Source organism: Lathamus discolor, chromosome 2 (assembly GCF_037157495.1).
Source record: "Lathamus discolor isolate bLatDis1 chromosome 2, bLatDis1.hap1, whole genome shotgun sequence".
Taxonomy (NCBI): domain Eukaryota; kingdom Metazoa; phylum Chordata; class Aves; order Psittaciformes; family Psittacidae; genus Lathamus; species Lathamus discolor.
The window spans coordinates 57,013,665-57,031,516 of NC_088885.1; the positions used below are offsets into that span (position 1 = coordinate 57,013,665).

General features: G+C 42.0%; 1 protein-coding gene across 3 annotated transcripts in view; it reads left to right on the top strand.

The window, feature by feature from the left end:
- Nucleotides 1-7,546, top strand: part of LOC136008111 (vasoactive intestinal polypeptide receptor) — a 116,913-nt gene extending 109,367 nt beyond the window's left edge. For all 3 annotated transcript variants that reach the window (XM_065666909.1, XM_065666910.1, XM_065666911.1), the window contains one exon: nt 381-7,546. In XM_065666909.1, the coding sequence (XP_065522981.1) occupies nt 381-572 (192 nt within the window). In that variant the 3' untranslated portion in view covers nt 573-7,546. The remainder of the gene's footprint in view (nt 1-380) is intronic.
- Nucleotides 7,547-17,852: the final 10,306 nt, after the last annotated feature.

Sequence of the window (17,852 nt, forward strand, 5' to 3'; positions counted from 1 at the left end):
TGAATGGACAGCTTTACAAACAATCTATAACTAAATCATTTGTATTTGGACAAAAACAGGGCAATGAAAAAAATAATTGTATTCACAAAGCATAGTGTATGTTGCCATTAAAGTTAAGTAGTCTGGCACCTTCACTGGAACAGATGAAATTCCCTGTGCTCACCTTTCTGCTGCAGCTCGGATTTCTGATTCCAGATGCTGTCTGGAATGTCACCTCTCTTCTACATGTCTGAAAGTTCTGGCCAGGTTGAGTTTAGTGACCTTTATAAAATAATTCTTGGCCCCTCTGCAGGTGGGTTGCTCATGGCTGCTCACACAATCATGCCAGAGCAATACAAAATACTCCCCTCTGCTGACTTTATTGCCTTTCCACCACCTAGGTCCAAGCTGAGCTCAAGCGAAAGTGGCGGAGGTGGCATCTGGAGCGGTTCCTGGGTTCAGACATGAAGTATCACCACCCTTCCCTAGGCAGCAATGGTACCAACTTCAGCACCCAGATCTCCATGCTGACCAAGTGCTCACCAAAGACACGCCGGTGCTCTGGCTTCCAGGCTGAATTCTCTCTGGTGTGATGGGGAGAGCCTTTCCAAGAACTGAGCATCCAAGTGACAAACTGAAAGACAGAAGAATCCTCCAGGAATCAGTGATACGATGACAAATCCTTGTGAATTGACATGCTCCGTATGAGCCAACAGAGGACACAAAACTGGAAGAGCCACTGGCATCCAGAGCAAGATCAGACAAGCCAGGAGGGAGAGAAATACTTTTCCTCTCTCTCTTTTCAGACCTTTCACTCTTAAGTTTCAAGCCCTCAGGGGCTGATAACTACAAGTAAAGGTCCCAGTCACTTGAGGAGAGCCTGGGAGATCTTGAAGTGTCATAAACAATGAAGTATGGGTGGTAAGGGAGGGGAGAGACTGAGTCCTTGGTGGCTTTACCAGAACTGGCATCTCTGAAATAGATAAATTGCACTTTTTAAAAAATGAGCCAGTACAGGAGAGAAGGAGGCAAGAAGAGGCAAGAGGTTGGGGGGATGGGGGTGTTGGGAAGCCAAACATATGAATGTGCCAAAAGTTCTGTTGATAAGAAGTGGCGATAAGGTACAGGAGACAGAGTCAGGGACATGAGGAGAAGGGACGGGAGGAACATGAGCAGGAAGGGGAGAGGCCAGTGCGCAGCGCTTGCCTCTGCATTGTACATGTGTGAAGATTAAGCTGCAGCACCAGGAAAGACCCTCGGAGAATGCCACAGTGCTGCAGTGTGTGTTTGCTAATTGCCCATCATCTTTCTTAGCAAAAGCTCTCTAAGCACCCATGGGTGCCCTCTGGAAAAAGCAGGTTGCTGAGAAGGAGCAGCGTGAAAGCCCTTCTCTGCACTACATTCATGATACCGTGTTTTGTTTGGTTGTTTTCAAAGAATAGGTAACTCAATTTGCATGTATAAAATCCAGGTACAGATGCCAAAAGGAGAGCATGGCTGCATTTTTCATTCTTTTGAAGTTCACCCATAGATCTTGGTGCATTAACGCACCCAGGGTCACAAGGGATCAGGGGAAAACAATTGGTCTGTAATTCGTTTGCACTTACTTAGCACACACTGCCAGGGAAGGGAGATGTAGAACCCTGTAATCCTTAATTGAATAAGACCTGCCACTCTCCAGATGAAAATATTAGCTTCGCAGCAGCAAACAAAATTGCTTTCGTCAGAGCAAGTTTGTCTCAGCACATAACTGGCACTCCGGGAGTCAGGAAGGAGTGAAGGAGCTATTAAATGGATTTCTTCTTTGCCTTTTGAGGGGAGCTTTCATCCTGTGGTGAAGGCATTGTTAGATCTTTAAGATGTGCATGTGTATTTTGCCTCTTTTCTGGAGGCCTATTAATGTCCCTATAGGGGCAATCCCTATTTGAAGAATGCACGTAGATCCTGTTAAAACCAAGGGAACAGTATTTTTTTAATTTTTCTTTTCTTGGTGGGGGGGCAAAGGAGAGGTGTCAAAACAATATGCCGGGCTGGTGGCTTACAGGGCATCAGATGCCCCTTGCACTCCCAGGCATTGCATTGAGACAATCCCCACAGTCCCAAACCCAGTCAGAAGACAGACGACACAGATGTGGATGCCCATGTTTGTGTCCCACCCAACTACATCAAAGAGGCTTGCACCAGTTTTACGCTGAGGGTGGGAAACCCCTGCCCAGCTCTTGTGTATACTTATTAATTGGGCTGTCATCCTACTGTAATATGTCTTTGTGAAGGAGAATCTGGGTCACCAATGCATGTACATGTACATTCCTCTTTCAGGGTTCAGAGGCCTCAACTCATTTACCAAGTGCTAACAGCACCTGAAATTCTTTTTCTTCATAATGAAATGTAGTTCACTGACGGGAAGCATCTTAACCTTGGTGGGTTTGAGGTTTGTTTTGCTTGCCTTAATCATCTGTGATTCACTGCCAACAAAACACGCTGAGCCCAGGAGGAGAGTTTCAGGCTTGGACACCCAGGTCCTTTCTCAGTTCTGATGGGGCAGTCATTCCATACCATAATCCTCCCTAGAGCTGCACCTGTTACTGTCTGAGTTTGATGCTTCCAAAGTATTTCTCCACATGTGGTACTGAGAATTGTGTAGAGGGCTGAAGTTGGCAACAGGCATGAGATACTCCAATGCAACCGCTGTGAAGAGTAAACACAGCAGTCATGAGTTTTCAGTGAGCTAGATCAGACTCTGTCACAGTGTGTCTGTGGCTATCCAGCCCTCAAAACCTAAAAGGATCGGTAGATACTCTGAAGATAGTCATAATGGTCTCGATGGGCCTGGAGTTAAAGAGCTGATGAGACCCCAGGTTTGTCAGATGCAAGCTGTCTTGGTTATGGCTATGTTACACTGAAACTGTATCAGCAGTCAGAATCCAATATGGATGTACCGTAAGATCATCAAAATCCTCTCTTTGCAGATCTCTAATTCCAGAGGCACCAAGAGAATGCTTAAAGTTTCCTCATGTTGCTTGCATTGAAGCCCTTATGCCCTGACACCCCAGGAACAAGGTACCCATTGAAATCCCCATGAGGTTCTCAGATGCAAGGACCCTCTCTGTGTTTGGTGCTAGTGCTGCTCTGGTGCATGCTTTCAGACCTCGATTAGGACTCACACAGAAGATGCTGGAGATTCTTCTGTGTCTGGTTCAAAGCAAGGATTTGACATAGTGCTATGTTTCACTAAGTAAATGGCTAGCTGCAAGGAAGCTTCTGAGTGGTTCTGTACGTGTAAAATACTTCCTCTCACTGGTTGATTTTGGAAGCAGCGACTGTGAGAGATTTGATTGATCAGGCTGCAAAGTCATTTGCACTCTTTATCTATCATGGTAGCTATTTACACCCAACAAAATTGATGAGCTGCACAGGAGCACTGCCCAATCTTGTTAATGCATCCAGTGAGGTGCCTAAGGTATGAACTTGGATCCCAGGTACCAGACAACCAGAGGAAGAGTCTGAGCACAGACCTGTTGCGCATAAGTGATGCAGCACTGCCAGCAGCCTCCTTTGTGAGATGTGAGGGAAACCCATTTTGCTGGGGTAGAAGGTCCATGTCTGTGAGCCCTGAGCAGTGGGACACATTGTGCATTTGCCTTCTGCTCTTCATCTTCCTTTTTCTCTCCCTGTACTTATAATATTTTCAGGATGACCTTCTGCTTTGTATTTACAGCTTCTCTTCAGTTTCAGCCCTATGCTAACCTGTGCCAGCATCAACCATAGGCCAAAGGCAGCAAGAAGGGGCTTGCCTTTCAGAAACATGACAGGAAAAAATTCCACTGGTTATTCACCCATGCCACAGGGCCTTCTGCAGCCCATGAGATTTGCCATCAGGCTATTCTGCACTGGAGCCTGAAGATAGGATGTGTTCTAAACTGAGAGGCTCCTTCAAAAAAATGTTGACTACATAAGCATGCCAGGAACAGTGCCCCAAGGCATCCTACATCAATTATTTCATCATTGAACATCTAGACACATTATTATGCTGTCAAGGGTGTTTGAGAAATTAAATGAATGTGCTGAATATACCTGCTATGACAGGCATGGCAATACTAGTGATGCAGGCAGTGCAGAGCTGCCAGCCCAGCTGCGTTGGCCTCGTATTTCAAGAGAACAGAGGAGTCATTGGTTAAATCAGAGCTTTTCACTCTGGGGATATATGAACAATCAAGTGAACGATGGCATTCAGATCAGGGTGTCTTTTAACTGCCGTAGTGCTGGAATTTGGCCCAATAACTAATCATAGAATGAATCATAGAATGATTTAGGTTGGAAGGGACCTTAAAGCTCATCCAGTTGCAAGCCCCTGCCATGGGCAGGGACACCTTCCACTAGGCCAGGTTGCTCCAAGTGCCATCCAACCTGGCCTTGAACGCTGCCAGGGATGGGGCAGCCACAGCTTCTCTGGGCAACCTGTGCCAGGGCCTCACCACCCTCACAGTCAAGAACTTGCTTCTAGTATCTAATCTAAATGTCCCCTCTGTCAGTTTAAAGCCATTCCAACTTGTCAAAGATGAGGGATGCCTGCCCTTGTCAAAAGCCCCTCTCCAGCTTTCTTGTCAGCCCCTTTAGGCACTTGAAGCTGCTCTAAGGTCTCCCCAGAGCAATCTCCCAGCTGAACAGCCCCAGCTGTCTCAGCCTGTCTCCATAGCAGAGGTGCTCCAGCTCTCGGAGGATCTTGGTGGCCTCCTCTGGACTTGTTCCAACAGGTCATCTTTCTTATACTGGGGAAGAGACTTCATATGCTGGGGTCTTCCTTTCCTCTGTTTTTCCTCCAACTCAGTAGTAAAATAGAGTTCAGAGACTTCACTGCAGCCCCAAACAGCAACCCAGACTGCGTTGTCCTGAACTCACACAGAATACAATGCAGTACTCAGGACTGCCACTGCCCCTCACAAAGCACCAACCTGACCCCTTCAACTCTGGTATAAGACAGGAATGACTCCAGTGAAGGCATGTGCATTAATTTGCTACAAAATAAGATTAAGAGGTATACCTGGATGTGACAGGCTTTTAGGTATGTTTGAGGATCATTAATTTGGACTCCCAAACTCCTTAGAGAAATCAGGCTACATTCGGATCCACATGCACCAAAAGCAGTTCATGACAGTGACTCCTGAGGTACATCAGCATTAAACTGGAATTTACCTTCAGAATAATTCCTATATCATCAGCCTGGAAGTGTTTACTTCCTTTTTATGCCAGTGAGAGACCAAACCCCTCCTGTTAATTAGTCACTATATATTTCAGTGATTATTAAACAAATAGTAATAAGTATGGAACTATTAAAACATAAAAAAATTATTGTCAAAAAGTCTAGAGGTACAAGATTCAATGCTAACATTAGACTATAGATATTTCTGTTCAGCAGGGATATATATTGCTCTGTGGCCCTCTCATAAGCAAAAAGAAATGAGAACATTACCATGTTTAGAGTTTTAAAAAGAGCAGTAAAGATATTCTAGGCTGTTGCAGAATTTCAGGACATTAACTTGAAACTGGTTTTTAAAATAGAAATCTATGTGCATCATTACAGCAGTTTATCCAGAAAAGCCCTGGATAGACACCTGAATATTTTACTATTTAATTATTTTATTTTATTTTATTTTATTTTATTTTATTTTATTTTATTTTATTTTATTTTATTCTATTTTATTCTATTCTATTTCTTTTGCCTAGGAAACAGTTTTGTTTTTTTCAAGGATGGTGTTAATGGAGAAAAAATGCTTTTTACATTAAGTAATCAGCAGATTTATTTCTTTCTTAATATCCCACTTGGGTCCTGTTCAGCTCAGAAGCAAAAAGAGGCAGCATGGTGTCTGTGTCACAGGGCTATGCAAGCAAATGGACTAAGACCAAATCCCAGCTCTAGGGAGAGAAGTGCCTGCTGATTATCAGAAGACTGCCAGTTTTTAAAAAGCAGAAAGGAAGCTCAGGAGTGAAGATCACTTGGCTCCATAGCAAGGATTAAAGGGCTCTGGTGAGGTTATTTTGTCTCCTTTCTTCCACCTTCACCATAGTGTTTAAACTAGGAAAAACCCGTCAGGTTTTCAGACTAAAAGCAAATCTCTTACACTTCAAAATGCCAATACGTGTCTTTGAGAAGCTTACTTTGTTCTATCTGCACAAGTTCAACTTAGTCTGATAAATGGTCTATGGAAATACATGTTGGGTCAGAAGCAAGGAGGCTGAAAGACAATGTTTAATCATAGAATCACATAATGGTTTAGGTTGGAAAGGACCTTCAAGCTCATCTAGTTCCAACCATCCTGCCAGGGGCAGAGGCACCTTCCACTGGACCAGGTTGCTCAAAGCCCCATCCAGCCTGACCTTGGACACTGCCAGGGAAGATCTCTGGAAGATGAACCTAGATTTAACACCAAAGCCCATGTAAAACATGCTTCCTCACCGCCACATCCCAGCCACTCTGCTTTCAGGTAGGGCATTCAGCTGAAGAAAGGATCATAACTGGGGTGTTGGCACAGCCCAGGCGCAGCCCTGTGCTTCCTCCCGAGGTATCCCTGCACCAATGAATGTGTCATAGTCTTGGAGATGAGGACTGCAGTCCTAAGCTCCCTGACTTGCGATGCAACTTCGCATTTTCCTTTACATACCAGTCTGATGAGGTATAATTACAATGACTGATCTTGTTATTTCCCCTGGAGACCTGTATAGTTGTAAACTATGGCTTTTAAGAATTAGGAGTTTTCCAGACCCATGGACTGTCTCTTCCACCTCCTACTGCCTGAACATCCTAACTCCTTGTTTGCTTGCATGGTGTTGCACTATATACTGAAGAACTCTGGGTTTGAAATCCTGGTTATTTCTAGCATACTGTGAAATCACATGGAAGACGACAAACATTGTGACTGGAAACTACGTGACAGGTCTGTACGGGAAACAACACCCATTTGGGTTCTGAGGGCCATGCCTTTAGGACACGCGATTTGGCATCAGCAGAGCATTTGTGTTTTATACCCTGGTTTTGTGGATATTGTAAATTTGTACATAGAGGAAATCTATAGCATATTAAAAAAAAATAAAAAGATTTTGATACTTTGACGATGATAACTTCAAAAAGGCACTTTTGAGTTCAAAGGTGCATTTTTCATACTCTGTTTCAAACACCTCAAGCTGTTGTTCAGTAACTGGTGCCAACTGACTCCTCTCAGTCAAACTAAGCACTTCTGCTCTGCCCTCCTGTAAATAGGCTTTGACAGCAAAGAGTGAGAAAAACTGGCTGTGAACAGAGAATCACTGTCTCTGTGGACTTTTATGTACCTAGGTGCTTGTGATGTATTCTTCATGCCAGTGAGAACAGGCCTGCTTGTTCAGCACAGGTGAAATTTCTGTCTTTTTTTTCATGGCCTTTTGACCAATGTTATTTATTTGGTTCTGAATCTGTACATATGCAATTAATTGGCTATTTTTTTCTTTGTACTTGGTTCATCTCCTTGCTTCAGAGGAAGTTCTTCTCTGTCATTGAAACTGCTGAAAACAAGCAATAAAACCATCATGAAGACATTGTGTCTAAGATATTGCTCCTGATATATAATTTTAATGTACTTTTTAAATTTTATAAAATTTATTTTTGCCAGTCCTGAAGAAGACACAAAGGAAAGGCTAAGAAGGAGGGAGTGAGGTGGTGAGGTGGTAAGGTGGTTTCCTAGAGTTAGACATAATGATCTCATATTTTGTAAGGTTAGCCAGATAGATAGACCAAATCACTCTTAAAGTGGGAGACCTTCTTTGAGTTCATCTGTACCAACAGAAGAATCAGTACCAGCCCCAGCATCCCCAAATCTACTGTAATGAAGGCAACACCACTGCATGAGCTAGGTGAATGTCTTTCAGAGGTAAGACTCATACATGGAGGTAATAATAATGCAACTGCAAACACAGTATGGTTCTTTTGCCAGGATCAAGAGATGTTAAATGATTCCTATATTTGTATTTGTCTTTGACCCTTCCTGTGTGTTCTCCATGCAAGAGCCAACCTTCCTGGTTTACAGTGAGAATAGCATTGCTTTCTTAGACATGCACTGTTATTCTGAATTTGATAGAAAACACTATCACATGTACCTGGAAATTTCTGAGTTTGGCTTTTAGAGCTTCTTTGTGTAAGTAAGTTCATTGGTGAAGTGGCTTTTCATGACTACAAAACGTAATTCTTCATCAGAAAGAGCCATGATTAAAAACAGCCAATGTCATCCTTCTTGTTTGGTCCCCTGTGGTTCCCATGGCAAAATGCCAGGACAAGGACTTCCATGATGTTCATGACATTTAAGCCATTTCCCATGTAGTAAATCAAATTTAGTGGTTAAATTATCTTTACTCCACATGCAACCAGTTGCATTCTCTCCCTCCCACTGGGGATGTAAAGTTTGAACTGTGACTCAATGCAATCCACAGAAAGAGTCCGTCCGCCCTCAGGCTAAGTCCAGAAAGACTCTGATGAGGGAGTGTGGCACAAAGAGCCTAGGCACTGCACCACTGCTGTAATACCACACATTTTGAGAGCCTTAAAACCCCTTCTGATGTCAGCACGTGCTTGCAGAGGAATCATTTGTACTGGTATAATTCCCTGTGTGTTTGATTTTTTTGTCAGATCATATGCGTAAAGCCAGGAAAGTTGACATGTTATCTCAAAATAGCCATTTCCCAGATAGTGGTATTCATAGAATAGCTTAGGTTGGAAGGGACCTTAAAAACCATACAGTTCCAACCCCCTGCCATGGGCAAGGACGCCTTCCACTAGACCAGATCGCTTCAAGTCTTGTTCAACCTGGCCTTGAACACTGCCAGGGATGGGGCAGCCACAGCTTCTCCGGCCAACCTGTGCCAGGGCCTCACCACCCTCACAGTCAGGAACTTGTTCCTAGTATCTGATCTAAATCTCCCTTCTGCCAGTTTAAAGCCATCCTCTCTTGTCCTATCCCTACTTGACCTTGTCAGATGTCCCTCTCCAACTTTTTAGTATGCCCCCTTTTAGGTATTTGGAGACTGCTAAATTGGCCTTGCAGTCAAAGACCAGAGAAGGCAAGAGTTTTGGTCCCCTCTTATGGTGCATGTATATGGCATCAGGTCCCTGCTTACGGTGCTCAGTGATGAACTCTCTCTTAGACTCCATCCCTGATCATCAGACAACTGACTGAACCTCACCCCTTAGAAATACTTACGCTCTTCCCAGCTAAGATTAAAGCTCATTTGTATATCTTTCCCTTTTTTTCTGGCATGTCCTGACAACTGGTTGCACCCTATTGTCACTTTTCACTTGAATCCACATGTGAATCATATTTGACAAAGGAAGGAAAATAACTAGCAGCAAGAACCCAATATTAAGTTGGCCACTGTTGCCAAGAACCTGACTCCCCCTACCCTTACAGATCTACTTCAATGAGATGCCTAATCAATGGCTGTTTCTTATTAACCATTAACTCTGAACTCTTTGGCATAAAGCAGTTAGAAGCTATAATATTTAATTACATCCTATCTGCCCACAGATAAAAAATATGGGGATCTGATAGAAATAAGGCTTCCGTCTGCAGTGATGAAGGAATTTATTACATGCAATAAATTTATGCATGTAATGTGATTTCTGGTTTGGAGTGGGTGCAGCTTTTTATTGCATCCCATCATGTATTTTCCATCAAGTCAGTGCCTGTGTGATCTAGTTCTCCGCTAAACTCCAGCCCTCTCTCCCTGTCATAGATAGGAGTCTAACAGAGGACTCCTGGGGATCTATTCCAGCAAAGCTCTTTGGCTTTTGAGAAGTGCCAAAGGTGTTCTTCTATGATGGGAGAAGGTCCATATGCATCTCACAGCTCAGCAGAGATCTCCCTGAGACAGCAGCAAGGACAAATGCCAAGTTACGCAGCCTGATCCTCCTGCTGCCAAATCATGTCTTGTCCTCTTGGCTAAGTCTGAACTTGCCCCTTCCTTGGCTCACAGCAGTCACATTTCCAAGGATCTGTTTGTAAATTAGAAGATTATTTATAATCACAGTCATTTCTGTGACCTGGGAAAGAAGACTGGATGATTTCCTCCTTTCTTGCTTCTATCACTGGCCAGACACCAGCAGTCTCTGAGAGGATTACTGTCACTGTGGCCAGAGCGGGACAAGGATAAAGCTTGGAATTAAAATTACAGACTAGGTCTCAATTCTGAGCTTTCCCCAGCTCCCCCATCTAAGAGGAAAGCTTTGGCATTTATCAGCTGGATTGGTTATTAGGACCTGCATGAATAACTGATTGAATTTGTTTGGCTGCTGAAGGGAAGGGAAGGGAAGGGAAGGGAAGGGGAAAAAATACGTTTCATTTTGGAAAAAAAACAAACCCCAAAACAAAACCAAAAACCCAAACCAAAAACAAAGCTGTGGTTTATTTTGAACAAAATGTTGAAAGTGACATGCTAACTATTGCATCTCTGGAGATAAGCAGTGTTAAGAGTCAATGGGCACCTTTCCTAATGTCAAGAAAAGATATATAGAGTTCAGCAACTTTATTCAAATACCAATCTAATTTCACTGCAGAATGTAAATTAATGGAACATTCTTTTGAAAACCGCTCAGATCCATAGTAATATTCCAGTTCTGAAAGTTGTCCAAGCCTTGAACAAGAGTGAAATTCTTAGAATTCAGTATTATCTATCTGAAATGCTGCATCCTGTTCACAGTAAAAAAGTTTTTTTGATGTTATTAAGTCAAAGAGAAAACCAATAATTACTGCAGCAAGGGATAAACTTCTAGGGAGCATTTGAGACACATTCCAAGTGGATCATACACGCTCAGCTAGAGCACATCTATTGTCAGAAGAAAAACAAGTGTTTGAAGAAGCAAAGGATTTCCCAAGTGCTGGTGAAGTGTAGTATGGCACTAAAGTATGAAGGACTTCAGTGATGAAGATTTGTTACAGAGACCTCAGTATTGTACAGAGAATGTGGCTGAAGAAACTTATTAACAAAGTTAGGGATTTTTTTGTGGACCAAAACAAAAGCAAATTAAAAACAATACAGTGTAACTTGGTGAGGTGGACAATCCAGATTCCCATTATTCCTGAACTCTCATTTATTCTGAACTCCCATTTAAACTTGTTCCGGCCTCCTCAGATATGGGCACTTCCATTAAATAACTTTGCTTTGTTCATATAATCTTATCAGAGCAGGTACAAATTCCTAGCCTCAGCCAGGAAAATGCATCTGATAGATCCCATTCAATTGCAGGTTGAATTTAGCCACCAAATGTGGAAGAACCTTCCACTCAATGTCTCTCTCCATACAGCCATTGTCTCTCTGCAGAGACAAGAAGTTGAAAAACTACATTTCATTGCACATAGAGCATCACTGTTTTCTCTCTGATAAGTGGGCCAGAGTTTAAAAAACTACTGTCAGCTTTGTAAACAGAAAGCAAAGAGCAATTTTTCTTGTAGTATTGACTTTCTGAGAGAAATTCCTCTCACACTGTTTAAGTATCTATTATGCAGTTATTAATGTCAGAGGCACTCATTTGAACTCCTTTCTAGGGAGCTTTTGTCAGTGTAGTTAATTCAGTTTAGGGGGAAATTCATCTGACTAGGTGCAGCAGATGAACTGAGGCAATTGAGAGACATAATACACTCTAATAACCCCAGATTGTCTGATTTAGGACTTTGGAAATTGAAAAACAGAGAAGACATTGAAATTACCAATTCTTCTGTTTGAAAGTGATAAAATGTTCACCATGCAAAGACGTCCTCTCCTAGAATGTGCTACATGCAAACTGTAAAGAAAGGATTTAGAGATTCCCAATGTATGTGAACTGCTCTGCAAAGGTCTGAGGTGATGACTACAGAGGCATTGCCAAGGGGAACCTGGACATTCAATGAATGGATGCAACACCAGCACCCAAATCTGCCCTTTACACAGCTACTCTAGTTCCTGCCAAATCAGTGAACACAAAAATTGGTAACATGCTCTTATGAGCAAAAGCATGTATTGTGGGAAGAATAAAAAAACTGATGATGAAGAGGAAGATGCTACACGATCTCATTTCAGTTTAAAGCTGGAGGAGGAAAGCAGAAACAATTATAGTTTTGCTTGAAAAACCCACCTGCATGCCTCACAGTATATCCAATATTCTTTCCTTAAAAAATTATAATTGCTGTTTCCTTCTGTTCTGTATTAATACTGAATACAAATTCTTGTAATAAGAATCTTTTGATGATCACTGCATATGGAAACCTTGAGTATTATAACATAAAAATATACTTACCACCAGAAAGGACATTGCTAATGTTAAGAACATAATTGCCCTTACTACATTAGCACTTAGTGAAGGTTAGCATTTGTAAGTAAAATAGAAATACAGAGGTTTCTTTACAAGTGGCAAAAACATTTCTACCTCTAGTAATATACCTAAACTTCCGACTTTGGCTCATTAACAGTTCTCTTTAGAATAATTTTAGGGGCAACGTGGGTTCAGCAGAAAGTGAATTTGACCGTAGCTCCAGTATGAATATATTAGCTGGACTAGAACAATCACCAGGTGATCATCAACACAGCAATTTTCCTTGTAGGTCATAAAAAGTTCTTCGTTCTTCAAGTGAGAACAAACCTGCACTTAAACATATTTAGTTTCTTTACTAAAATGGAAATATTTTTTTGTTTGTTTTCACGGAGCTGTTTAGGAGGTTTTTGTTTAACATATTGAAATTGCAGCTGCATATATTATTTATGCACCCAGACATGCAGACTGTGATTAAGGTTCTTATTTGGTTGCAACATGATGTTCATTTCTTTTGCTGGTTGATTTAGCATGCAGAAAACTTCCCTGCAGGTCAGCTTCGCAGTAAATTGCTATTGGCAGATAGAAATGTCAGGTTTACCCTCCAGATGGGAGCAATAACAAATCAGACCTTTGCTTCTTCCATTTTTCCTTCTGCATGTGTGACAAGAGATGTGTGTTTCTCTATGCTAACCCTCTGTTCTCAGATGTAGAATTATATTGGGGCATTATTTCATTTACAAATTCCATGGCCACCAAAACCTGAAGCAACACAGCTCAAGGTCTGTGATACTGGCTAATAGCAAAGCTCTCAGGCTCAGCTTTCACTTTAACTATAAATATAATATATATAACTATAAATATACTGAAACTAAAGTAATGTTGTTTTTCTTTCCTGCACTTTTATAGTGAAGCTCTCTTTATAGTCACTGGAGATTTGGTCAATATAAGCAATGCACCAGCAATATAATAATTTCATCTCAAGTAGACAGCTAAATTACATCAGATTAATTACACATCAGTAGGAATCCGTTGTGCTTAATGCCACATGAGACCCCCAGAGTGTTGCAGATATCTACATGGGAACAGAAGATGTAACACAGGACTTACATATGGATCACTTTGTAAGGACAACCACACTCCTGGAAGAAAACCCTTTAGCATCTGCTGTGACTCTTCAAGCTTGTGTTTAGTGAACTGAAAATCTCACCCAAAGTGCCTATATCTTGCCTTGAATGTAAAGGACTTACTGGGACTATCTCAGCTGGAGACATCAGCAGTGCTACGTCTAATGCTAGGCCAGGGTAATTTACCCACTGTTGTATTTCTTACTATATTGTGACTGTAAGCACTACATTACAAGGAGTCTATTTTCTGTAGGTACAGAGTACACGGACCTGAAGACTCAAGGTTCCTGCACCTTCTGAACGACTGTCGGGGAAAGGCAGGCTACTAACAAGAGCTGCTTGCTCCTGATGGGACAAGAAATGTTTAGCCACTACCACCTGTATTTTACATGTGGTTTTCAGAACCCCTCTCATCCCTCTCATTTCAAGCTGAACTACAGCTGGCGAGCAACCTAGGAATATATTAATTTTATTTCCTTGCTTATTGTTATTCAGGAGCTTAAGTGACAGTGCTAGGATTGCATTTTTTCCCATGTTTTATTTTCAGTAGACTGTTGCTCTTGAGGAGGATGTAAACACTCTTGCACATTACGTCATTGCTCATAACTGCAAGAGATGGTGAGAAGGGGAGGGAAGTGACTGGTCTCAGAGATGATGACCTTGCACAGTCGAGTCATTACACTCAAAGCACTAAAGCCAGATGAGCACTTCGGGCAACAGAAGAAGGATTTGTTGCTGGGAGTTTTAACTCCTGGCTTGATTCCTCATACTATCTAGGAACATATTATTTAAAAGGGTTAACCACCTTAAGTAGCAGATGTCTTTAGACAACAAAAATAGCCATAGTTTTCGTAGAATCACATAGACTTTGGATTAGAACCTCAATCACCTCAGGCTTATTGTGGCTTCAAAAGCACCCCCTTGTGATCACTGTTACAGATGAGTCTACAGCTGTGGTTAGCACTAGTTAAGTGCTTTGTGGTTAAATCAATCAATTTCTGATTGAAGCGAGAAAGGCTTTGCCAGTACTGAAGGAACACACAGAGACTTCAAGATAATCTTTCTCATTTTGTGTGACTCTGGTATGATTGCTGTCTCCATTTGTGCCTGGCTTCACCTCATCCCGCTTTCTACACCTCCTCCTAAGGTCAAAACAAATCTTTCCATTTATTTCTCTGACTACTGGATTAAGCTCTTACAGTGCTAACACTAGCTTTAAAGTATATACATGAGAGAAGTGTAGTTTCATTAAAAACATTTGCTGGAGTTATAAATAACTACAAGATGCCAGTTTAATGCTACTTCATTATTGATTAGCACCTAATCCACCTGAAAAATCTCATCAACAGACCCATTCACAGAGCACAGCAGTATTTAGCAGAAGTAGAAACAGTCAAGCCGGACTGGTTTTTAAAGCACAGGCAAAATATGCCTTCCCAATGTCTTCCCCTAGGTACCCAGTATCCCACATTCACCATCATGGTGTGTTTTCACATTTCTTGCCCCCCTGCAAAAACCTTTTGTCTGTGAAAGTCAGGCTGAGAGCAGAAAAGACAGGAAGCACCATAGATATCCTAAATTATTCCTGTTCTGAACCACTCCATGGGCATGCCTCTCTTTTGCTCCCCTGAATACAGACGGAGCTAAGGAAGTTTACTCTTAACATAGTTGCCTCATAAAGCTGTGTACATTTAAGTTTACAAATATGCCCCAATTTTTTTAATAAATATACTACAGATATCACTACTTAATACTATGCTCACTTTATTTCTCTCCGTTGCTCCTAAACTTGACAATTTGGGCCACACATTATCTTTTCCTCTTGAGACTAATGTTTTTAGAGAGAAAGTGCTTCTAGACTGGTTGAGCAAGTTCCAGTAGTGATGGTAGCTTTCACTTTCTTAATCTTGCAATTTGTTTCTTTGAGGAGTTCCTAGTCCTGCTGCAGAAGAAGGATTAGAGCCTGAAGGTGATAGATGTTGCAGGATGGTGGTTCTGTTTTTTCCATCTTCTTCTTTTTATAGGCTAAGATATTACCCTCTGAAATGATTGCATTTCAAAACCACTTTTAAAGTTGAGAAGTCAAATGTGCAAAAGTTAGGCAATGCCAGAATATGAAAGATATCTGTCTCTGTTGGACCAATACACAATAAATTAAGAGCAGGGGCTGCACATTTGTATGTGTGAAAAGGAGACAGACATTTGAGGAGCCGCTCAGCCATGCCGTCAGCACAGCCTGTCCATGCATGGAAACAAGCAGGTTCAGGGAGAGGAGAAACTGGAATGTGAAAGCATTAAGGACAGCATTTCTAAAATCAAGGGCCTTAAATGAGTCACTCTAAAACACATTACTCAGTGGACCTGAATAAGCATTTCACCTCTCTCTTCTAGCCTCTTTCAATGGATGTAACCCCCAGCTAAAAAAAAAAAAGAATGTGAGTTTGACAATCCTGAGAAGAAAGATAAGGAGCAAACACTGCCGTATCTGACTGTTCGTGCTGCTTCTGAGCTGAAAACCAGCGAAGCGATCTACAAACCAGGCCAATTAATTTACATGCTTTTTCTGCCTTGCAGAGAACCTAAAAGAACAGGCATTGCAGAAGACTGGAATGAGTGACTGCACTGCCTGCAAGGCTGAACAGTGTTGGGATCCCTGGGTCTGTGACCTATTTGCTGCTGAAAGTAGAATATAAATATAAATAAAAATAGAAAATAACCATAAATGTAAATATAAATAAATCTATGTATAAGTATATGAATAGAAATAAATCATGTAAATGTAAATATATAGATTCAAGTTGTACCAGGAGGAGATTCACCAGTCAGTTCATCAATCCTACATGTGACCATACAGAAATTTTGCACCCTATTTCTGAAAAGTTCAGGTAAAGAATAAAAAAGTCTTTATTCATGGGGAATAGGGGGTGCCCTACTTCATGTAAGGCTAGACTTCTTCATCATGACTTTTTCTGGTGGCACTGCAGACACCATAAAGACAGCTCCTAAGCACTATACTCATACCTCTATGGCCCTGTGTGGTCTGACAGTGTGAAGGGGCACTTTTATTCCAGAAAGCACTTGGAATAAACAATAAAGCTACAGCTATTGCAGTAAGTGAAATGGGATTGGGATCCTTCTCTGCTACTGAGGCCAGCTGTCATGGAATGACCCACTGCTGTTTTATTAAACTCTGACTTTCAAAAACATGAGGCTGCATCTAAGCTGTTTGTCAGGAATGAGACACACTGCCTGCCCCAGAGACATCCCCAGAAATTCTTTAGGGAAGCGCTCTTTAGCTCAGGCACAACGCATACCAGCGTGTATCATAACAATTTCACAACATAGATGCTCAATTACAATGTCTGGCAATGTTCCCTGGCACTTTGTAGGTATAAACTCAAATATTCGCAAGACTATGTAGGTGGTTAAATCCTATCTGCAAAACTGGTCTTACTGTAGCAGAGTCACAGGTCAATGTACCAATGCCATTGTGATCTTTGCAGTGCAAATATGCCTAGATAAATGGAGACAAACTTGAACAAAAAGAGGCTCCTTTTGCCAGAAAATTCTTTGAAGAAGGTTCTGCAGGGCTTCATTTAAGGTCCTCAGTTCACTCTGCTGCTTCTCTGCCAATGCTAAGATGCTCATCAGGTTTAACACAGAGATGCAGCACAGACCTTCCAAGCCAGAAATCACCCTTTGAGACAACTCGAGGCTGAAGCCCTTTCTATTACACTCAGAGAAAACTGAGGCTTTTGCAGGGATGTGGAAAAAGGCCACCTGACAAACAGGTGAAAGAGTGAGATATGAGCCCCCCCAGGTCACCTGAACCACATCAAAACCTCTTTATCATGCTGTGTCTCCATCGTGACCCAGCAAAGCACTGGGTGAGAGAGTAAATCCTGCAGTTATGAACAACTGCTTGCTGTATGGTTCATAGAGGGAAGAAAGGTTTTTATTCATTCTGCGATGCTGTGGAAATAGAGAAATGAGAGGACAGTGAATTAATATGTTTTGATCTCTTTTTCAAGTGCCTCTAATAGCTGCCAGACCCTCCTCCTCATTTTAGGTGCTCAGCCAATACACTCCACCTCTTCAGAAAGGAGTGACATATTAATGTCTTGCAGCTTCTAGATGAGCCAGGCTGTGGTGAGGAGATGCCTCTTGCAACGTGCTTTTCATTTCTATTATGCAGAAAGGGCAACGTGTTTTGCAGTCCGCAGGGAGGTCACCTCAGCAGATTCCCCCGAGCACAAAGGCTCACATGCAGAAAAATGCTCAAAGCTGCAGCATGCACCAAAGTCAGGGAATGTACTTGTTGCTTCTGCTTGGCAAAATATTCTCCAGGTGCCATGTCTGCAACTGCAAAACAGCCTATGAAGGCAAGGACAGCAGCTGGTGCTTGCCTCCTTCTAACCTACCAGGGCTACCTCACAAATCTG